General features: G+C 38.0%; 1 protein-coding gene across 11 annotated transcripts in view; it reads right to left on the bottom strand.

Annotated features, from left to right (window-relative positions):
• The window catches only part of ANO4 (anoctamin 4), a 143982-nt gene that overhangs the window by 79664 nt on the left and 39737 nt on the right, over positions 1-24581 (bottom strand). For 8 of the 11 annotated variants that reach the window (XR_012043229.1, XM_072866324.1, XM_072866334.1 and 5 more), the window contains 2 exons: positions 2972-3072; positions 2614-2715 (listed from right to left, as the gene is read on the bottom strand). Coding sequence is in view for 9 of the 11 variants with exons in the window: in XM_072866324.1 (XP_072722425.1) it covers positions 2614-2715; positions 2972-3072 (203 nt within the window). In the remaining 2 variants the exon portion in view is untranslated. The remainder of the gene's footprint in view (positions 1-2613; positions 2716-2971; positions 3073-24581) is intronic. The other 3 variants (XM_072866366.1, XM_072866398.1, XM_072866407.1) reach the window with 1 other exon arrangement.

Raw genomic sequence — 24581 nt, 5'->3', positions numbered from 1 at the left:
CGTTTCTTTTTCAAAGAAGTCCGTAAACTGTTGCAGGAATTTTATAGGCCTGATACAAATATGGATAAATTATCTCACATCCGCTAGTGAATTATTAAAACTGCATTTGGTGAAACACAAGGGGAATCACTTAGAAAAGCCAGAAAAGTGGTACCTGATGCTACAATATGCCATGACACATGCAGTACCAACCAGGACCAGTGCTTGCTGTTGGGGTAACATCACTTGAAACAGAATATAGGCTACACAAGCAAATGAGCATGTGCTCGGCACCGCCCCCAAGTATGCAGCCACTCCCTCTGCCCCTCATGCAGGCACAGCTGATTTCTGTTGTCAGTGCCATAAGCTGTGTGGGAGTGTGTCCGGGGAACCAGTGAGCAAACAAGGGTACAGGAGCAGACACATGCTGACCGCACTCTTGGCCTGCTTCCTGACCAGCCCTGCAGGGCTCACGTCGTCTGGGGCGGGCAGGCAGAGTGGTCCCCTAACCATCCTGTGTCGATCCAGAACCGGGAGTCCACCTCCTGTCCCACTCTGCTGCTGGCAGCTCTTGTTCTCCTCATACGTGCCTATAACACCACAGCTGTCAGGATTTGACCCATCGTCTTCAGCAGAAAGATCACATCTTCATGAGAGTTAAGAAAATCTAAGGGCTTTTATGTGTAGGTTTGGGGCTGATACTCCTTACTGGAAGATTTGGGTGCTTGCCTGAACTCTGGTTTCCTCCTCCAGAGGCTGACTTTGTCATCCGCTGGAGGTAATTTTTAACTCAAGGTGGTTTCTGTATATTCTTAGAGGTTCCATGGTGTAACGCTGAACTGTACCACTTCTGGAAAATGAAGGGCTCACACCACACTTTTCATTCTGAATATTTATGTATATTAAATGTACTGTAGGAATGCTGTTATAGTGCTTTGGAAGCAAGCATGGTTGGGACCTTTCTAAAATAAGACAGCACTGATGCTTTATAAACTATAGAAAAAAAACTGGTTAGAATTCCAGGTTAATTTTCAGAACTTAGAATTTAAGTAACGCATAATATTTTGACACTATTTTTGTTATCAGTGTCCATATTGTGCCAGTGAAGTGAAATTTTCAAAACAATTTCATGTTGGCCAGCCTCCTTTGGCCAACTCCTCCATAAGATAGTGTTATTTATCTTGCTCTACTCAGCAGGAGCAGAGAAGGGTCAAAGCTAAGTGTTTCTGAAGATGCCATCCAGTTCTTGATTTTGCTTCAAATATTCAGAGGTATCCACTGTTTTGGCACCCCTGCTTTGAAACAGCAAGAATTTTATTCACTGGTGTGTGGACCTTGGACAATTTCAACCTAAAATATTGGGAGCTGTAAGCAATCAGCAGCCCTTAATACAAGGGATCAGACAAAGGCACTTGGAAACAGGCAGTCTAGATTAGTGGACATTTTGTAAAATGCTGGTCCTTGTTTTTAAATGATAAACAGTACTGTTGCTCTTAAAATAAAATTTAAGAGCCTGCCCAGCAGACATTAGTAAATCACCATGATTTCCCCTTAACAATACTGTAGTAATTCTTTCTCTGTGGATGTGGAAAGAATGAAGTGTGGTCCTGAAGCAGATCAAGAAACCTTTAGTATTTTCCATGCTTTCTATATAATCTGTATGGCATCTACTTTCCTATCTGCTGAGAGACGGATTTCAAAAAAGGGACTTCAGATCAGGAAAGAACAAGCTGCTCACAGTGACTAAAATCTGAGTTCCTGGTGTATTTCTTAATCATAAGACCTTCTCCTCTTACTGGAGCAGGTTCATCTCAAGGAATGCCACAGAAGTCAAAGGACGTATGCTTTTGGCCCAGCCCATTACTTCTATGGCTAGAACACTTTTTTAAAACAATAGTAATATCTTGCAATGACTTGTGATAGCTTTTATATTTTTCTCTTTATCACTAAAAGCACAAGAAAGAACAGTTGAAGATTTGCTGTGAAAATGAAAACCAAAATACATACAGAATAAGCCTGCAATTTTATCCTTAATTTGTATCCATTTTTCCTAGCAAGTTCTGTACTGCTACAGCTTGTCTCATATCAGAGGCATTTTCCATCTTTAAGTAATAAGAAAACAGGAATAAAAATCCTACAAAGGACACCAACTCACTAGTTGCATATTCTGGGTCTGATCCTTTTCTTGCTCAGGAGTAATTCCATTAAAATCAAGGGAGTTATGCATCTATAAACCCTGCTAATCGAAAGAAGAATCAAGACCTCTCAGTGCATTGGTTTTGGTCAGTTCCAGTGGAAGTCTTTATGCTATTTCAACAGTTCTGATAACCAGCAGAGTAAAATCAATATTTTATGTAGAAAATTTCAGAGCCCAACATGCAAATGATATTAAATAAATGATAAAAATAATCTGAATGACAGTGTGGAATGAATTTGGTTATCAGTAGCATTTAATATAAGTTCTTTATTTTCTCCACAGAAAAAAGCATTTATAGTCTGAATTGTTCTCCTATTAGATAGGATACTTATTTATAATCTGTATTTCCATAATTACACACTATATAAGCAATTTACAGGTGCTGAACATACCAGATACGTCCAACAGACATGCACCTTCTGTGCTGCCTTACGTACCTGGATCTTCTTGACCTCCCATTGATTTCAATGAAATGTCCATTTAAAAAACAGCAGCGCACAAGTATGCAGGGGGCTCCAGCATTGAAGGGGTTAAAGGGCCTAAGGATAGAATACCCCATGAAAACAGCTGCACTGCTACAGCTCACCTTAATTTCAAACCAGTATTGTACTGAAATTGCAAGCATTAACAAGAAACAGCAATGAATATGATATCTAAGGTACTCCATTTATATTTTCTAAAGATGTGTGGTATCTTATAGAAGAGCTTTTCCCAGTGCATTTTGGTGTTACTATTACACTAGCTTTACAGTATAGTGTGACTTTGGAGGTTGAGACAAAATACAATTACACCTACCTGAAAGGCATTCTTACATTCATTAGTTCAGCATATTTGCCCAGGACCTCCCAAGGGGCATGCAACTTCACAAAGATGATGTCACTGTTTGTTAGAGATGACTGCAAAAGAAAAACAAAACAGCCACCAGGGCTTACTTTTTCAAGTAAAAAAGAAAGAAACTGTGGTCAGTGGTCAATATCTATTTTTCTGGGCTTGTGCCACTCCTCCCTTTTCCTGATTCTTCCTCAAGCACATGTAGTTCTATCAGTATTTTGTCAACTTACTTTCCTTCTGGTTTCCTGAAAGCCATGCTGTGACTCCCTTCTGGCCTGCACATGCGTTTCCTTCACATGGAAAGGAGGACATGGGGGGGAGGCTCACGTACAGTTGTGCATTACCGAAGTGTGGGGTGGGAAGTGAGTAAATCTGGGTCTGGAAACTTGGTCCTGAACTTCAGCTAAAAGCAAAATGGCAAGTCAGGATCTGATTCTGCCAATTGACCTGGTTTTCAGCACTCACGCAGAAGTGGAGATGTGTGGAGACATATCTGGCAATCGAGAAAAGTTTGTATGACAGTGTGGTCCCATCGTTGTTGCCCCACATGGACAAATAAGGAAGTCCCAGCTACAGAGCCATGGTCTCCAGCTTCCCTTCCTCCAGCTTCACTCTTGGCCACGTGAATTCTGAATGTTAGAACTGAAGCCAGCGGGCAAAAGGAACTCTGATGCTGCCCACAGCATAGTATTGTACAGATTTGCTGCCCGGGAAGGTCGAGGGCCATGAATAATGCCAGCAAGATTTCTTTGCAGTGCTCCCATCTTCTTTTCTATGGGTTGTATGTAGCATGGAGAGAGCTTTACACAGGGTATTCACACCAGAACATCTGTTATCTAACAGAAGGCTGTCTGGCAAAGAAGAGAGAATATGCAGTAAAGAGGAGAAGGGGAGAATTTTAGCTCTGTTTGCGCTCAGGAGGAGAAATAGTACTTTACAAGAAAGCTACAGCAGGGTTGGCTGAAGCTGACATGAGAACACAGACGGCCACATGTTAATACTGGAAGATGAATTGTTCAAATTCTAATGGAAATCAATGAAATTCTCATAAAATTGCATACAATACAGCTTTAGACAACTAAATGGACCACATTAACAGGGACAACTACTACAGGCTGAGTTCGAGGAATACCCAGGAAATGGGTAAAGGTGTATAGGGTATGAGAAAAGGAAAGTAAGACTCAGAAAACCAGGGAAGAAAACTGTTAGTTGGTTTTAGGGATGATTTCCTAGTTTTTTAGACATTGTACTATATTCAATGTTTCTCACATTAATTCTTGGTTAATACAACTTACTGGGAGTTCTTAAATCTAGTATTGTTTATTTGGAAGCTACAGTGACTATATGGGTGGGAGGCTGACATTTGTACTTTTGATGCCTGTTTGATTCTTCCCTCCATTATCCTGATAGATACTGAAATTATTGAAACTGCTATAGCATGTTCATGTCCTTAGAGTAGCTAGAATGTTATTACTAGTTTGTGAAGTGATAGGAATGAAAGCTCCAACAGTTAAGATACATATATATGATTTTCTTCAGCACAGGAAAAAAAAAAGGAAAAAAAACCCCAACAACACAGTCACTACAGAGTTAACATTTTTTTAAACAAATAGAATACTGGAATCCTCAAAAATGGACAAAGAGAAAAATTAGGACCCAAAGTACTACTGGGCTGCATGAAAAAATGGATTTAGCACATAATGGAACGAGTGACTTTCTGGTACTAAAAACTTCAGAAAAAAATCTTGCTGTTCTTTTGCTGATGACTTTCTGAAAAATATTTCAACATGAAATGATACAACAGCAACAAAATGCCCCCAAGACACTTGGTTCAGAGACAATGAATTCAGTTTTACTCTTTCTATTGACTTTTATGGATTCTAAGTCAGGCCTCTAATGATATTTTTCTATATAAGTACATTTCACAAATTATCTTTTATTTTCCCATGAGACTTTAGCAAGTAGATACCACAAAACCAAGACTAAGTACCACAACTCCAAAAATTTCCTGCCACCTACTCTCTCAAAGATAAGGTAAAGTCAGCAGTGGACTGGCAATTTTGACATAAACAGCTTGGATTAAAAAAAATAAACATGAAAACTCAAAAGAAAGGTTTAATAAGCCCAATATACAGAAGAAAACGATGGTCCTGACACACCAATACAATTTGAGAAATGGAGGAAATTTATTAAAAACAGCCTGTAAATTTAGTGATGGCTGTTAAACAGAAAGCTTATAGGCATTTTCCAGCACATTGTAGTTTAAGCCATACTTGATATGGCAGCCACAGTAACATGACTTGTGGAGATGCTGTTCCACAAATGAACACTGTCTTCATCTAAATTTGATTTCGTATGTGTTACTTGTTTTCACACAGAAACACGAAAAACTTCCATATAGTTATCACAAATATAAATACAGATGTTTAAAGAATATTTTTCACTCAATATCTTGTAATGTTATTTTATCAGCTTTGTCAACAGAAGATCTAACCAAAATACATTTGGGAGGTTCAGTTATTTTCAGAAGAAAGAGATAATAATGCTAAATTATTAATATGGAAATCCATTTCTCTTGGGTTTGCTCATGTTAAGTGTTCATAAAGGAAAGCACTTCAGAAAGCCCGAGAAAAACAAGACTGGAAAGAGAAGAACAAATCCAGATGGAGGAGTAACAGAATGAAATGTCACATTCTCTTAATCTAAGGAGAAAATAGCTAATCAAAATACCTGGGGGGAAAAAAAAATCAAGAGCACCATCTTAGTTACAAAAATACTTTAGTGAAGGGAATCTGCTAAACTCTCTTTGTCAGATTAGCATTTAGACACGGTATCCTTCAGCTTCTAAATGTTTCATTGAGAGGAGAGGAGCATTCTTCTTTTGTAATTGACTTTTGAGGCTTGGCTCATTAAATGGTTTGGAGAAGTACACTCAATTTCACATATAGGAACATGCAAACAAAAATCAATGTAACATTGCTCCCCCTGGAAATTTACATAAGATGACTACTGACATGAGCAATCTGCTAGAAAGTGATGTCTAGATGATGAAGAAAGAAAAACAGCAGAATCAAGGGGACAGATAACGAGATAAAACACTTTGCAAACACAAAAGTGGAGTAAGTGTTTGGAATTGACCTGCAGCACCTGTGCCTATAGAGTTATCACCATATGATAATTGCCAGGCCACCAACGTTCAAATAAATTGGTTGTTTCAAACTGATTTCTTGAGAAGGAATATCCATAGCAAAACAGATTTTCTTCTGGTCAGTAATAACATTCTTGCTGGTCTTCAGAGCAGTGTGACAAGAGACTTACCAGAATCAGAGAACTGCAGACTAATTTAGGTTGGAAGGGACCTCTAGGGGTCATTTGGGCTAACTCTCTAGCTAAAGCAGGGCCAACTTAGATCAGGTTGCTCAGGGGCTTGTCCCATTGAGTCCTGAATATCTCCACAGGCAGAGATTTCACAGCCTCTGGGAAACCCACTTACTGAAAATGGTTGGAGAAAAGAATATTTCCTACTGAAGAATCGTACTCTTCTCCAGAGAAATGCTGATTGAAAACCACAAGTTTCTAGACATGAAAATTCATGAAAATTCACAATGTTCAGTGCAAAGATGGCATTCTTTATAAAACAACTTGTTTCTTACAAGAACTTTTAAAAAATTATTATTCTGATTGAGAAGCACTAGCAAGGTGTATTTAGTTTAAATGAACCCTGATCTTCAAAACAGGTTTGTATGGTAGAATTCAGATCACCAGAGTCTGGGTTACAGATAGTCAACAATGAGTTTCAGTCTTCACTGCCATTAATCTCCTATTTCTCACAAGCTGTAATTTTTTCCTCCTTGTTCTTTCCACTCCCCAACCCCGTTTTCCAGCTGGAGATAATATTCCATAATTCCTGAAAATATTAGATCAGTATTTGATAATCACAAGTTTCTATAGCCCATATCTCTGTATCAGAGATATTAATTAATTCCCAAACTTCCTGGCTTCACTGACAAATCGCTTTAGTAGCATATCATTGCTGCCAATCCTAGCATACAGGCAGTACCATAGGCCCACATATTAAAGACTTGCCCTTCTGGCAAGACTGTTGTAATAATCAAATGTAAGTATACAATTCACATAAAGATCGATGCTGCTATAGAAATCCACTGTAGAGCCCTACCCTATCTCCGTAGGAACTTAGACAATGTACTTTTGTCTAATGAGCAGGATGTGGTTGTCAAAAAGCAGAGGTTTAACTGATGTGTTACTAGTCTGTTTAGTAAACCATGAAGAACCGCTCACATCTGCCAAAAAGGTAGGAAACTAGGGGAAAGGTAATTCTGGCAGGGGGAGATCACAACCACTGACTCACGGACCACCTACCCCAATTATACCACCGACTCAAATGATGAAGTTGAAGAACAACAACTAAGCATGTGTACTAATTTACATGCTAGGTGAGGAGATTTTAACCAATCATTTAATAGGAGAATACTGCATATGTATTAGGAAGTTGAATATGTTAATGCTTTGTGTATAAGTAACTGTTAATTTGAAAGCTGTGTGCGCTGTCTTGGAACAGACACCCATATCTGTGCAAATATGCAATAAAATACCTTTGCTCTGTGTGTATATTGGCATTTTGCACACCGGGTAAACGAACCCTGATTTTTGGGACAACAAGACTACCTTTCTCTTTTACCATTAAATTTATACAGACATTGTATCTCCAAAGAAAACAAATCAGCCACAAATGTGCTTAAAAAATAAGCACCGTATTCTTCTCCAGTATCACTATAAAAGGAGTGGAAGAGACTAAAGTAGGAGCCATTCACGTAACTCCAAAAGCATAAACACCTGCTTTGGTGCGTTACAGTCACCAGCTAGGCCAAGGAAAACTTGTAAAGTGCAGGTTCTTATTCTCCTTCTGAAAGCAGGCACAGAGTGGTGTTAACTGCTGTTTAATTTAAGTCCTGGCTACTAAACTCACATGTACTCCTGCAGGCATTCTAACTCCTTTTGATGGCAGGATTTAAACATATATATTCACTATTGACCTGACTCTGCTCGTTCTGAAGTTACTATTGTTAGTCTGAATGGAAGTAAAGATATGCTGACATTGAACGTCTCTTGAAAAGCACACATTTTGCTGTATTTGCAGGCTGTCTTCCAGGATCAAGGCTGGAGATTAGTGTCTTTTGTCAAATACCCTCTTGAACATTCTCCTCCAACAATGAGGTTTTTTGGTTCGTTATCAATAATATTGTCAAGTCATTTTAAGACAAAAACAACTGTAGGACTCAACTTAATACAAGGATTTCTTAAGTCTAAAAGTTAAGAAAGTAGAGAAAATAGATTCACAGCATATAACCTTGAAGAAGGATAAAATTAGTGTCTCCAATTGAATGGTGTAATTGTTTATTTGCCTTGAGGCTACTAGGCAGGCAACTGCAAAAAAACAATGCTCTCATTTGTGTATGCATATCAATAGGGAAAAGAAATAAGGATTTACCATTAAGGTGTTTTCCCTATCATCATTGAAGAGAAAAATACTCAAGACTGGGGCTCTCCTCACCTTTTAAAACCTTCCTTATAAAAGCAACAGGAGATAAACAAGATTATGAAACAGATCCAGCAACCAGAATTAAACCTTGCCTACTTTAGCAAGACCCTGCAAGGCAAGTTAAAAAGCCAGAATGGGAACAGTGCTTTAATTTCTGGCAAACATAGCTTATTTCTGTTAAGACCATAATGCAGGAAAAGCCAGAAAAGGAGAGAAAATCAACATCCTTCCTCTAGTAACAATTCTCTCTATAATCAAGCTCCATATGACATCTGAGTGCAGAGTAGTAAATAGTAATGGCTACAGGTTCTACTGTTTTTGAGAATTACTCTGTTATGTTAACAGCACAGATTGATTTGCCATGTGGAGTGAATTAAGTGGAAAAACAAACCCCAGCAAATTTTAGTTGATTAAACCATTCTTCCTCTGCAAAACCAAAGTAAATGTAAATTCACAAGGGTAATTCCATAGAACTGGAAAAGCAGCAGTAATATGCTGCCAATACTTTTCAAAAGTGCATCTATTACCATTGGGTAATTACTTAGATACTGTCAATATATGTCCAGTTTCAGGGAAAATATTACATACTCACAAGCATTAACCTCCACGTTCATGGATCAGAGTAATCTAGTAAATAATAGCGCCAATATCTTTCACATATATGCTTTCAATCAAAGTACAGGTTTAGTGAAAAAGGGGAATATACTGCTCACATTTCAATTAGGATTTTAAGAAGCTTTTGACTTACAAGAAACTGTAGGGCAAAAGCAGTAAGGATGAAAATAAGAGTAAAAAAAGAAAGCCCTAACTAATAAATAGGAAGCTGTTAATAAAACAGTTTTGACGTAAGAGAACACTGACATTTAAAATATAGAATAACTTGATATAAGGAGACAGTCACATGATTACAATTTAAAATGATTTTTATATGAAATCTCATGACAAAATTTGATGATGGGGGTAAAGCTTTATCTTTGCAAAATAATTCCAGAGGTTCAGCTCCAGTGGAGTTAGTAATGCAGGCAGGTGGCTGGCTATTGCCAGCATTCAGGCAATGTGTCGTCTAATCCAACTCAGAGCAGGTGTCATTGTTACAGTGCTTAATTTCTGGCAGCAGCTGACAGGATCTCAATGCTGGAACAGAACAGAGTTAGTAACAAGGGGAAATGTTTGCAAATGTCCTTTAACATAGACAAAAATGTGGGAGTGGGAGAGCAACTTAAAGAACGGGGTAGGTTACTTGACTAGAAGTAAAATGCAAATACTACCTCATTGCTCACGTTTACTGTGCAATGATGAGCTTACAGTCTGCAACAGAGAGATACAAATTCCTTTGAGATAAGAAACAACATGAGAAAGGATGCCTTTAATTCTAACTAATGTCATCTGAATTCACTTGTGATGGACAGGATGGATCTCACAGTAAGGTAACTTAGTGGTACTAAATCTACCATGGAAACAATATCCTCTGACTTGGACTCCCCTTCCTAGAGAAAAGGATTAGAAATACCTCAGCATGACCATTTTAATGGAAGAGGTTGATGGGAGTGTGAGACATCAATAAAACATTTCTTGATAATCCCATTAGTAAACACTGAATGAATACAGGTTTGACCCATCTGGGTCAATTTCTGTGACAATCAAAATAGCTAATCATATGGATTTCATCTGACAAACAGATAGGATGCATCTTTTAATTCCTCTGGACTGGAAGATAGTATAAACATGTGAAATTAACCACTTTCAGATTTAAAAATGCAGATAGCTAAAACCTCTGAGCAGAATTATGTGATTTTACATATGAACACATTATTTGACATTAAATCTCTTTACATGAGGCATCAGTTATACACTGCAATTTTAGATTAAAAATGTTAATATTTTATACAGCAATATTTGAGATCATCAAACATTTTTGACTGTACTATGGGCCAAAAAAGATCTCTTATGTACAATAGTTTACTTTTGGCATCACAGGCCGTTAAAAATACATCGTACAATTGAACTACATTTTATCAGGCAGCTACCTTTATGATTTATCCCAAGCGTAAAATATGAAAACAATAATTTTCCAGTACAGATTTATGTCTCGTTAATCATTTTTTGAAGTAGAATATACTTACATTTAATGAATTGTCTATTAAATATTCATGTTTGCTTTTAGAGGCTTATTGGAGAAACATTGCTTTGGCAAAGAAAAAGGCAATTTATTTTTTGTCCAACAGTTAATTTCACAAACTTAATAATCAATCAAACACACAAAACGTGCAGGCAGGCTTATTATAGCTTTTGCATACAAATAACCTAGAGGAACTGAAGAAGCTGCTTGCTATAGCATCGTATAATAATAGAGGTTGGAAGGGACATCCAGAGGTCACCGAGTCCAAACTCCTGCTCAAAGCAGGGACAACTAGAGTGGTTTGTGGGGTCTTGAATATGTCCGTGGATGGAGACCTCATAACCTCTCTGGGCACCACAGCACCTCTGGAGAGAAAGGCCACCACTGACCTCCCATGTGGACACATAAGTTTTTGCAGCAGCCCAAGTTCTGAGCACCTGCCTATGCTCCAGCAAGATGAAGCTATTTGGTTGTTCAACTCACTCTTCAGAGTCTTGTTTCTCAGCTCATACAATCAAGGAAGACAAGAAATACTTATATGACTATCAACCTAGACTCCAAAGTCTTTTCAGTGTCAACACTTTCCAGGATGCAGTGAACTGTCCTGTAGCTCTCTGTTACACTCTGTATACCTCTGTATTTGACAGTGTAATGCAAAATTCTTTCTAAAGAGAGATGCCAGTGAACTCAACAAGACTACAGCTGAGGAAAAGCCTACTGCAAATGACACTAACAGGAGAGAGGCTTTAGTTCAGTCCACATGGCACAATGAAACCCCGAGTTCTTCAAGTCAGCTACGCATCCACAACATGAGGAATTACAGGCAGAGATGTTAGCCCTGGCTGTAGAGGGAGTAGCGGGGTTAGTGCATGTGCATGTTAGCACGGCTGATTAGGTCTGGTGCTATCCCATGCTTATGTGACCATAATACCTGCAATTCCCAAGCTAATTCACTCAGCAACACCTGGGCGGGTCTCTGCACCATACCTGGTTGCGCAGGACATACATTTTGCTCTGCAGGAAAGCGAAAGTCACAGAAGACCACTCTGACAGCACCTTCTCAGACTTAACGCAAGTCCCCATTTTCCAGGAAAGAAAAGGCACCAGAGAAAACACAAGACCCAGTTAAATGAAGGGGAAAGATGCATGTGAAGAATGTAAATCACTCACAACTCTACCAGTTATGGTTCCCCATATACTCTGAGAGTTTGGGCAACTCAAATGCCTGTTCCCCTGGCTCACATCTCAGTTTCCTGTGCTTTATTTATCTTACCACTAGGATTATTAGAACTGGAAAGAGTTTGAGGAACCGTCTTCTGATAATTCATTTCATGTTGTTCAACTCAGTGCTACAAAACTCTTCTGTCTGGCTCATTTTTAGGCAGAGACATGAGTGAACCATTTTCCCTTTCTTCTTCTCCATTATGCAAATAGTTGTTATATTCCTTTAATAAGATGGCCATAGTGAATTTCTGAGCAACTACACTGTGTAGTCTTACTAAAGGTACTCAAGTAATCCGATGCATTGAAAAGATGTAAACAAAAATTTTACAAGGGAAGTTGTCTTGGAAATCTGCCAAAGCATATGGTAGAGCAGCCATCTCTCCAGGTATGACACCATTACTACATGAAAGGGAATTGCTTTCCAAAGCAAAATATGATGGCAAGAATAAGCTTGATTACCACTGTTCAGCTCACAATTCAGATTAATGGAATTACATAGATTTACCTTTTTCCAAATCCCAAACCATGCTCAGACTGTGTAAGACTTCCCACAAAAAAATTAAATATGCAAAACAACAAGAGATAAAGGCAAATCCATCTTAATGTGCTGGCTTCACCAAGTCACAATTTTCAGGTCAATCATGAAAAGAAATGTTACGGTCTAATGCAGAGAGGAAATTCCTGATAATTGATGGTTTGCATAATTTTTCATCTGTCTCTACTCAGATAAGCTCAAAGGAGTTTGATCTATGTATATAACTAGATCATCTAATGTTAAAAAAAATTACATCAGAAATAGAAGAAAACCAAAAGTTTCTTAAGCAAAGGTAGCGTAATTAGAATTTAACTGGAGACAAGACAAAATTGAACTATATAATAATATCTCTAAACTATGAAGAGAGAATGCTGGATCCTTTGTGCATCTCTGTACAAAACCCCTTCATTTGCTAGATGTGCTTTACATGAAACAGGGTCCATGTATGACAAGGGCAAATTATGATTTTGCTTTGGACTGTTCTAATTTGTTGTGATAAAGCAAATTCCATTCATGGCACAATGTACTGACAAGGCAGACATCTAAACACAAGCTCCACTATTGATAAATTATTGCCATTCCCAATGTGCCTAGTGACATAAGGTGCTGGATGAAAACATCTCCTGTATGACACAGGAGAGCAAAGCAGCACCAGATGGAGCTCGATAGTTTAATGGTTCAGGCAAATGTGATAGAGGACAAAGATGATTTGCTCTCCTAAGTTCAGAGCTCTTACATGAAGATTAAATGAGAGGAGTTACAGAAAACAAGCAAGTCTTCTTTTGCTTGAAGGCCAATATCACTATCAAATAAGGTAATGTTAGTTTTCATCTGACTGCATATGTTACAAAGCGATGGAACTAATCCTAAAATTGTTTGCTGGATAATATCGACATCTGAGATCACTAAGGCCTCGAGTAACACATACACTGGCAAAGAATCCCCCCCTCCAAATTCACTTGCACCATGTAAACCAACTGCTTTTTGCTTAATAAACAAGATTTTTGCTTAATAAACAATATTATGTTTCTCTAGAGATGAAGAAATATTTATTCTTTTTAAGAAGTCCCCCAGTTAGCAAAAGGCAGGTTTCTTCAGCTTAGGAAAGTGCAAACATCTTTGTTATCTATTGACAGAAGTGACACTAGGTGTAAACGTTTCTAGAATTTTTTATTTTGCCCGCTTTCCATACAGGGCCTGTGCCTCTAAGAGCTCCAGCAGAAAATTCACAGTCTGAAGGTGGAACAGAAGTCACCAAAGTGTTTTTTAGCTCTGTAGTACTATTCAGATACTTTTATTCAGTGTAAAACTTTGGAGTAGAATTGAAATTCTCACCTATTGTACCTCTGGAACTAGTATAGTTGGCATACTTATGGCAATCTATTTCATTCTCTTATATGGGAAGGGTAAAAATGCAACGTGAAAAGAAAAAATAAGACAAAATCTCACTTCACTTCATAATCCATGTTTTTCTATACACTTTGTAGATGCACTATTATAGTATTTTTCTTTTATTACAAAGATTTCCTCACAGGAAAATTATAATTCCATTAGATGATTTCTGAAAAAAATCAATATGGCTCATGCATCAAGGTCTCTATAACTTATAATTCAATCATCTTGTTGAAAGGACTTTGCTTAAAAACAAAAACAGTTTGGGCGCAATGAATACTGGAAATAATATTTTAAAAATGGGGGAAAATTCCACTAGTGTTACATCACTAGACAATGAGAAGAAGTTATGCAAACTGCAGAAAATTGTTCATACACTGCAGGCTATAGTTGCTGTCAAATATTTAAAAGAGAACACCTAGCATGTCCAAGAAACGTAGCGTAGAAATGTGCTTTGCACCATTTGATGCAACTTTATAGAGTCACTATAGTTCCTTCTGCTGTACACACATGCACCCTCAGGCATAATCTCTTTCTCCACTTTTCTCTGTCTTACACAAACATCCACACAACTGACAAACTTCTCCCACTGATATATTTGTTTCCTCCTCCAGAATCCCATCTCTCTGTCTTGCTTGCTTGTCTCCTCCACAGCAGTCAATGTCACTTTTCTCTCACCAGGTTCCCTCTCACGACCACAGAAGGCAACTAGTCCTAGGTGTCACTCTCTGACTGTGATGATGTATGATGGAGGTATTTCCAACATCAGACCTCTGCCAATGACAACCTCTGGAGCACAACAATTACAGATATCTGCATTTTTTCAAACTTTAATTTGAAGAAGTAAAAGGAAGTCATCTTAACCTTTGAGCTAGAGGAACCTTGTATAAAATAAACATGTATAAAATAAGCATATATAAAATTCCACAAAATACCAAGGGAAGAAGAATGTGGGAATTCCTGATTTGGCTAGATGGTATTTAAGCACAAAATGGGAGTAATTTAAAAGTTTTGAAAACACTTTTGTTTCTGACAGCATTTATGTGAAGGGCCCATCCAGCACAGATGCCATCTCTCCTTTAGAACATGAAAGGTTAATAGGAAAGTATCAAAATACTAATAATGAAAGATCTCTGGATAACAACTGAGCAATCACCACCACTGTACATGGTTGGTGGAAAGTGCAGTGACAGCAACACTGACAAGAAAATAGATGGTTTAACGTGGAAATGTCACCAAATGCCTAAAGTGATGAACTTATCTCAGCGTATTAAATTTTTTAAGGTATAATGAAGAGCAAAGAAAAAAGGGGGGAAAAAAAATCATCCTCAGTGCTTAAGGAAATGGCTTCTCTCATATGACTCTCTAGGTCTGACAAACACTATTGTAGCACAGAAGGCAGAGATAGTGAGGAGGCTGAAAGGTACAAAATGCAGAAAAAATGAAGATAAATGTCACTGTTAGGATCAAGAAGTGAAGTTACCAATGGAAGCAAGAGTAGGGTAAGGTACATGAAGAAGAAAAAAATCAAATTAAGAGCATATAGGGCTTAAATTTCCCTTATCCTTTATTTTGCATAGCTATTCAGCAGGGCGTAAAGTCCAGCCTGAGTAAGAAAGATATGGATCAATTAAAGAAAGAACAGAGCAGGACAATAAGAATGACCAAGAGTTTTGGGAAATTTGACCTAGAGGAAAAAATTGAAAGAGCCAGGGTGATTCAAAATACAGAAGAAAATGCTAAGCAGATAACACAGTAACATTTTAAAAATAAGTAACAAACAGTTGTGAATAGGAAGGGAATGAACTGCTCTCCATGTTACTTCTGAATCAGGCAAGAAATAACAGGATTAAATTGTAGCAAAGGAGATTTAGGTCAGATACGTTTAAAAAAAAAAATCAAGCTGAACGATACTGAAACATTAGAGTGATCTGGCAAGGGAGGTTTCTGGCATTCAGGAAAAGATTGGAGAAACAATTGGCAGTATGTCATTGGCCTGCCCTTGGAGCTGTGGGAGGGACTCCTAGTCTCTTGGGACCCCCACACCCTCCCAGTCTCCTGTATTAGGATTTGCAAGAGAATTAAGTAGTTGTGAAACATTATAAAAATCAAATCTTGCTGATTTGGCACAGCTCAACTTCACTCTGCCTGGAAGATACGATAATATAAGATCCAGGAAACAGAGTATTTCATCTTGAGAGACAATACACTAGGAAAAATAAGCATAGCACAAACCAAGTATTAGAAGAAGAAAATGGGGCAATTCAGAGAGCAAATATTGGTGTCACTTCCTTTAAAAAGCACAGATCTGGAAGAGTGGTCCTATGCTCAGCACAGCTACTCCTTGCATCTGGCTGCTACAAGAAGCCTTGAAGCCCAACAGTGTTGTTAGGACTGCGTTAATAATTAAGGATTACATTGGCAAGGGAAATTCAAAGAAACTTCCAAAAAGGGATCAAACCAATAAAGAGCAGGGCTGGGGACTGAGACATCATCGGTATATTTGGCATAAATCCCTGGCATTCCTACTATGGGACAGGATCTAGAAGAGAGTCGTGGAGATGTTTGAAAGAGGATGGGGTGTTCAACCTTGGGGAAAAGGTAAGGTTAAGAAGCAATCTCAAAATGCTCCACAGATCAAGTCAGTCATGGGAGACTTGGAGCAGGAGAAGCAAGACAGACCTTAGTCTCCCAGTGTGGCTGAGACAGTGGCTCAAGCAAGGAGAGCTTGAAGTGTTAAGTATGAGCTCAAAGTGCTGTTTACCATATTTTCTTCTTTAGTTCTGGTACCTAATCTTTTGCTAAACTAAGACTTGTTTGCACGTTAAACTTTTTTGGTATTTATATGAACCTCAGGTGAATCTGAAAAGATCAAGGCATAGCACCATCTCAAAGACAACAGATGCAACTGAAGTGGGTCCACAGATCCCATCTAACACTGGCCTGGGATTTCCAGGAGCTGGCATGTGGGCTGCAAGCATGATATGGGGGGCTGACAGCGTCTAGTCTGGGATAAAAGGAGAAGCCCTATATCATGCTCCCAATATGGATGTTACTGTGATGATCTCTGACAAGAAGGCAGCAATGAAGAGATGGTTCCTGACTTTAGAAAAACTAAACCCATCATCTACCACCCCGCCCCCCATTTTGCTTTCACCATACTAAAATCAATAAAGAAATAAAGAGCTATTTGATAAAAATTGATAAATTTGATAAAAAAAGATGATTCAGGCAAAAATGTTATTTAAAGCGTAAGTTTCTCCAAACCCACCCAGTTTCCATCAGAGATAATTTTAGAGTGTTTTGAACAGTATTTGTATGCAGCACTTAGTGTGGAATATATTATTATTTCACTTAAAATGAATTTCTGACATCTTCAGGTTCTATAGGCTTCAAGGTCAAAATTAAGTGGTTAAGGTCATTAGAAACATGTCTTCCCTTTGTTAGAGACATACACTTAACTCAGAGCAATTCAATTTACAGGAGGCTAGGTACTCAAGAGTAACACAATGAAACAGATCAGTGCTCTTGGATATTGGTAATAGCTTGTTGACAGTGCTCTGAGGCTTTACTGATAGAATTAGGGAGAATGTTTGTCAGGCATTTAGAGAGGCGCATATGCACTTTTTAGAAAATACAAATTCTAGGTATTCAAGAAAAACTGAAACATATTCATGTTCTCACCACAAATTTTTAGGATCTGACTATCATAATCTCTGAACATGGGGTAAGAAATATAAGTGCAAGTAATCTATTCACTTCCATATATATATATATCCTGAGGAGATCTGAACCAAATTGTGGGCCTGGCACTGTGTCCCAGGCTACTGATCTAATTTTACTTTCCTGTAGTCACAGGAAGTAAAATGCCTGTGCAGTGAGTCTGACTGCAAAAACTGCTGTCAGCTCATTTCTGCATTGAGAATCTAGTAACAAGTTTAGGAAATTAGGTTTTCTTTTATGTTACACAGTATCTGATGTAAAATACGCTTGATGCCTTACAGGTAGTCTATGAAATAAATTAAGAACAGAAACAGCAAATAAAAACTTTTGTTAGCTAGGCATAGTTAGTCCTATATGAACATTTCAGTGATCGGCTGTGATGCCATTTAAGAGAGAAATGCATTTTGTTTCAACACCAAACTGAATAAATGATATGAAAATGAAGCAAATTTAATAAGATTCCTAAAAACTTGTAGGTAAACATATGAAAAATTTCAATTTGATTTAAGCTTAAATATTGTCTACACAAAATAGCATGTTTTGTTGTATTACCAGATTATATAATCACTTCTACACATTTTCTCCTTTTTTTTTTTTCTTTCTGTTTTCTCTTTTGTAAAGCTAAGCCCTTCTTATCAACTAGCATGGCATTTTAATATTAGGCATTTAATTTTGAATCTGTTTAAATTAAATGTTTTCACATTTTCAAAATATTTCCCTCTTTCCTCAGCTAAAACTGTTTGCTGAGTCTAACCTATATTAATGACTATTAATTCCTTTCCTTTCTCCTCCCCTGCCTTCTGTTAAGTCATCCTCCATAAATACAAAAGATTTGTTTCAAGATGTTAAGGGCTTGTGTTGTATTTCTAAAGATATTTTACACTCAGATTTTTATAGGGGGAGTTATACAGTGAGAAGGGTTCTTTTCTTACTTGTGTGCCGTGATTTAATGTGGATATGCCTCCACATCTTGATGCTGGCTTCCTCTTAATGCTTTCTGACCATCATCTTCCTCCCCCTCCTTTTCCAAAACTCCAATGTACTCAACCTTCAGGCCAAGATGGACAAGTAAGTTGCCATGGCAAGCACTCATCAATTCACAGTCAAAACAGCAAAGAACAGATGTCAAAGAATGGAACATCTGCAGAAGCATTAATCTATTGCATAGCTTGGGGGTTTTAAAATTAAACTTTACAACTGTCACAATTCTGTTAGCTCTTTGCTTTACACTCCACCAGTATTGGGGCTGATCCTGCAATCCACAGATCTACTCACGTGAGTTCATAGATATCACTTGGGCACAGGACAAACAAAAACCACTTATCTTTAATAGTTTATAGATACAGTGTGTGCCATATATCTGACACAGTTTCCCCTGCTGGACTCTGGCAGGCTGCTATGTTTGTGTCAAAACACTGGCACTATCATGGCTCTAAGCCCACTGATCCTGAGAAGTTGCCTGAAGGCTTGCTCCCAAGGAGCAGACATCACTGTTGTGATTCAGGGCAGCTATGTTTAGATGTCTGCAGTGGAGAGGAACAGGCACCTTCAGGGTACAATTCATGTGTTCTGTTTTCCTCAGATTGAGATGAACTGCTGCCCAGAAGGGCTTGTTCCTCCCCAGCCAGATATCTACATTGCAAACAGCTACAGTCAATAAGATGGTTCTTTTCCCTCTTGGGGCTCTGCAGGACCGCCACCTTATTTTCCCTGGACTCCTGTTACCCTCCTCACCACCCACCCCAACTTCTGCACTAGCGTAGACACATTACTTCCTACAACTGCACTTTCATGGGTGGCTCTAGTTCACTGCTTAGCTGTCTGGGACACATCACAGTGACAGCAAGTGATTCAGAACATTTCACAAGGCCTGGACTGCCATCCATTTCTCCCATCCCACCTTATTCATTCTGCCTACAGAGAACACGTAGGGAAATACAGATCTGTAAATAACAAAGCCTCCCACTAGTGTCCTTCGCACTTTAAAAGGCCTCTTGATTTTGGTCAGTACTTTCTGTATTTTATTACTTGAATTCTTCTCTCCTGTGAATTTCTGAAGCTAATGATAAAATCCATAAATTTGCACAAGACTGTTGACCCTGGATGTTCTACATACCACAGCTTCCATCCACTCAACTGCTGTTTCAGGATATTTGTTTAATCCAATCCTGTCTCAGAAAGCCACAGTTTCCAATAGCAATAGCACTCACAGTACAAATTCAACAACTCTGGAGATGAAGGGCCAGGCTGCAGTCTGCACTAAACTACAGATACAGAAGAAAAAAAATACGGCCATCCTGACCTAGCATCGGTGACACTTCTGCTTCAGGAAGATGACCTTCAGACGTGCCTTCCCATCAGCACTCCTGTGACAGTAGGAATGCCTGAGCTTCTCCAGATTCCCCAGAAAATGAGGTCACAGATCAGATTATTAACTTACAAGGCAAAGAAAAGCACAGAAGTCTAGGTATGGAAAGACAAGTTTCTGAGTGGAGAAGAGCATATAAAGAGCAGTGCAGTAAAACTCTGAGTTACTGGAATTACTGGAGGTTAGGCTAACCCATATTAAAACTGAGTGTAACATCTGCCTTTCATTTAAGATAAATGTAAAAAGTAGCTGGGCTCCTCTATGGAATGGAAAGACAAAAAAAAAAAAAAAGCAGACATAAAAAATGAATAGGTATATCCACCTGGAAAAAGGCACATGAAAGTCCTGAGCTGACCCTGTTTTGAGCAAGATGTTGGACTACAGACCTCCTGAGGTCTTTTCCAACCCAAATTATTCTACGATTCTATAAAAGGGCAGGGAAAGAGCCAGTCGTCTGGACTAGGTAAGAGTGCTTTCTGATTTGCTAACAAACTTCAGAGATGGTGATTTCACTACCTACCTAGTCAATTTGCATACACTGGACGGAGAAAAATTCTAAAGAAATGGACCTGGTGAAGAAAATGATCCTAAGAAAAACCTTTATAGAGAGCACCTTTTGGCTTTGAGCCAGTTGACAAGCGCTCAGTATTACCAGTAAATCAAGTATCTTTCATGTGATTCTCCTCGTCTCCACAGAAACTTTATACATTCCTTTTTAACAAAATGGATTGCAACAAAGAAAAAAACAGCTTCCTTTTGCTTTTCACTCCCTACTCAAAATAATGTGCAGGATCCTGAACTGGAGCATGCTTGGTGTTACCTGGTGAAGTGACTTTCAGACCTAATTTGTACACTCCAGAGGTGCTAAATCCTCTTCAGGCCATCAAATTGAAGTCTATATCCAAAAGTATCTTACATGCCTTCATTACAAACAAGTCAGAAAAAGTGACACATGTAAACATGTCTGAATAGCTTTCTCCTAAATGTGGATAACTTCTTTACAGCTTCTATTTTAAAGAAATTACAAATTACAATACAGAACTTTATTTTTATTGATGTTTGGTAATTGAGAAAATCAGATTTGCACAACTAGTGGTATCATGAGAATGTTATAAGTGTCTCATTTAAATGGCCATTTTAAAGGGAATGACCTGAATAAAAGAGGTTTTAGTAGATTGATTAAAAAGTCTTCATGCAATTTTCCTCAGGAAAAGAAAAAAAAGAAAAGAGAAGAACATTAAAAGTGAAGAAAAACATATTCATTGGAATTTAGCAACTACCAGTCAAGCAAATAAACTTGCTGATACACTTCTTCCAAAAAACAATTTCTGCTTCTGAAACTAAGCCAATTAAACTAAAAATGTGAAAAGAATACACTAAAATTAGATGGATGAGTTGTAACAGCTTATTATGGGAGCTAATTTTCCAAACAATTTCATTTTAAAACCTATCTATACCTAAATTCAAACCTTTACATTTTATACATAAGGAAATGGTGTATACTCAATGCTAGATATGATATTACAGAGACATAGAAAGATATAGGAAAACTATATACTTCTACTTATGTATAGAAGTATGTGAATGTGAAAATCCCTCAATATTCTACCATTATGACTAGCCTACAATGAGAGTTTTTCAAAACATGACTTTTATAAACTAACGTGAAAGGGAAACGTCAAAAAACCACACTGGAAACGAAGAGCAAATGTCTCCAAATCTACCAGTCATTAAAAATAACATGAATTTTTCATACTGCAAGAGAAAGTATAGAGTCATGGTTTCCAGATTTACATGTCTCCATTTTGTTCTTCTCCTGTCTACATTTTCACTGTGGAGGTTTTCTGCTTTATGGAAAGTTTTGAATTTTGAAAAGGTATAAGAGATGGTTGTTAAAAAAAGTAAGCACAAAGTTCTTATATTAGTGCTTGACAGTGGAGACTTCAGAAAGAGGAGTCAATCTTATTTGCTACAAATGGAAAGATCTATTTGTCTATTAACAGAAGCAGCAACAAGCTGTATCTAAGAAAAGTAGTAAGTACTGTACCATGAAAACCTCCAAGAGGAAAGAAATGGGTCTTTACACTGCTTTGCCTACAAGGTACTTTTAGAGATTGTTTTAAAAGCTTTCATATAAGAATACGAAAGATACTTGTACACAGAACAGAGTGTTGTAAACCAGATAAAACTTTAAACAGGGGGACATGACTAATTGGCTGCCAGAGGTTTCAGTCGATGTGGCTATCTCAGGAACATTTTTCCCTCAGGTCAGGCTTTATTAAACTTCATTTACAACATCACTTCATTACCACTCTGAAGCAGCAAGAAACAAATATGTAAATATGCAGTGGATAATGCTGGCTTTAATTTGGGCCCAGAGAGCCATAAACTGAAACGTCTTTTTCAATAATGTCTGAGCACTGAGGTAATTTGACTAGCTCTATTTTGTGAGGCTCTTACCACAGTTAAAATACAGTTAATCCAAGGCACAGAGCACCAGTGCTCCACTCCATGACCCAATTAACCTGGTATAACAAAGAAAGTAATCGGCCAACGAGAGACCCTCTTGTACCAAAAGTGGGTGAGAAACGGAATTGTCCTTTCCAGATTCATGCTTCCCTCCTGGGACTACTTCCAGGGAGAGCAGCACCACACCACTTCATGCTGCAGGAGAAGATGCAAATGTCCCCTAGACCAAGAAGGTACTGTGGCCACTTGAAATCGTTACTATTTGTTCAGAAGTGTAATGCTGTGAAATGCCATCTTTTCAAAACAAGTTCAACACCAAAATCATCAACATTGAATGAGAATGTAAAACGTACTGCTGGCGTTTCTATATACTCTGTCTTTCTGTTCCCTACAGACAGCTCTAGATTTCTGCTCATTAAGCCAGTACTATCAGGGAATGTTGCAGCAAACCAGTCATGTCACCCTTGGGCAATGAAAACTCTCACTGTGCATTAAGTGATTGTAGCCTTGTGGATTACGCTTGTTCCTGATGTCACTGGCAGGCAAACAACATCTCAAAAATAATTGCAGTTTAAGACCAATTATTGTAAATGGAAAGGTGACTTTTGACATATAGGGGACATCTCCTATGTAACTTTCATTGGTTTTTTTAATCTATTGCCTGTCTGTTTTTATCCATGAGCCTGGTGTCCTTCAAAAGGTTTTTAACGTTCTGATTTGTGAAGACTGATGACAGGAAACTTTTTGACAAAAAAATTCCTACTAAACATTCCTGAAAGAAAAGAAGTATCTCAGGGGCCTTTTTATCGTTTTTCAGTTATCTACATATTTTCTATATTACCTCCATACACCATGAAAAAGCCATACTTTTTTCAAATATAGATCAATTTTTCAGCAACTGTTTCTTAGTCTACTAGCTTTACAAAGTCCTGTTAAAGGCTGGAATTTGTTAACTCAGAAATATATTAATTTCTGGGCTCCCTCAGACAATCAAGAAGGTTACTTCTAAAAACTCCACACTGAAATTTGAGTTCAGACTCTATTCATCCAGACTTCCATGTACCTCCTCAAATTTCTCTTCTAAATTGCCACTGTGCCGTACAGTGGACATAGTATCTGAAAGCTAAAACATTTTCCCTCAGAAGCCCAGGTAGCTAGAAACTCCTCCACTGTTTAGTGACGATGCTTTCTAGTACACAGCACTCTCTGGAAAAGGACATTGTTCTGTTTGTACCTATACATTTTTCTGTAAAACACTGCCGAAAAGAGACTCCAGTTGCTATTTGCATTATCTAATGAACTAACAATAAATCTTCGGAAGACCAGCCTGTTTTTTGCTTGCTCTGGCTGAATTTGGATGAAATGAACAGCCCAATGTTTTAAATTAAATAGCTGGAAGCACTTTCACTTATAATGCATGTGGTGGGCTTGCATTTCAGTCTGGTTCCCTTTTTGCAGGCATAGTTTATGTCACTTTGATGTCTCCATCCGTGATTTGTGGATGCAATCAGACACAGTGCTTAAACATTAAATAACAAACTGCACCTGCTAATAATGGGATATTATGCTGCTTGTGAAACCACAGCTCCTGCAGGCTGCATAATTTGTACTGTAAGTTCATTAGCTGTAGCTATTTACATTTTGAATAATAGAATCAGAAAAATGAGAGACTGAAACAACTTACTAGAGTGCATGAAAGCTACCGAATGCTTGATATTAGTTACAGTAGTAGATTAACATTGAACTACATGTGATCTTCTCCAAAGACCAGGAAGGCTTAGTTTTGTCCAAACACCAGTTACTCAAACAGGGGGAAATGCATGCCACTGTTACTCACATCTTAGTATTTTATTTAGTGCAGCTCTAGCATGAAAGCAAAGTTCTCTCCCTTATGTCAAGGGACTGGAACATCTACATTGTTTTTTTTCTTTACCTGGAGACAGATATTGGCTATCCTTGTTTCTGCTGTGTGTATACATGAGTGCATATGTGTATATGTGTCCAAGCATGTACATGGGTAAGTGTGTGATGTCTGGAGTAACTAGAGGGTCCTCCATCACTATTAAAAAAGAAAAAGAACAGGACAGAATTTGATTTCATTTCTTCTTGAAAATGTCCTTGAGTATGGTTTAAAATGAAATCAGCAAGGAAAGACAGGATGTGTAAATTGTAACAAACACAAAA

Source organism: Ciconia boyciana, chromosome 1 (genome assembly GCF_034638445.1).
Source record: "Ciconia boyciana chromosome 1, ASM3463844v1, whole genome shotgun sequence".
In the NCBI taxonomy this organism is placed as follows: Eukaryota; Metazoa; Chordata; class Aves; order Ciconiiformes; family Ciconiidae; genus Ciconia; species Ciconia boyciana.
The sequence above is the reverse complement of the archived record's forward strand: the minus strand, read 5'-3'. Positions and strand labels throughout refer to the sequence as shown.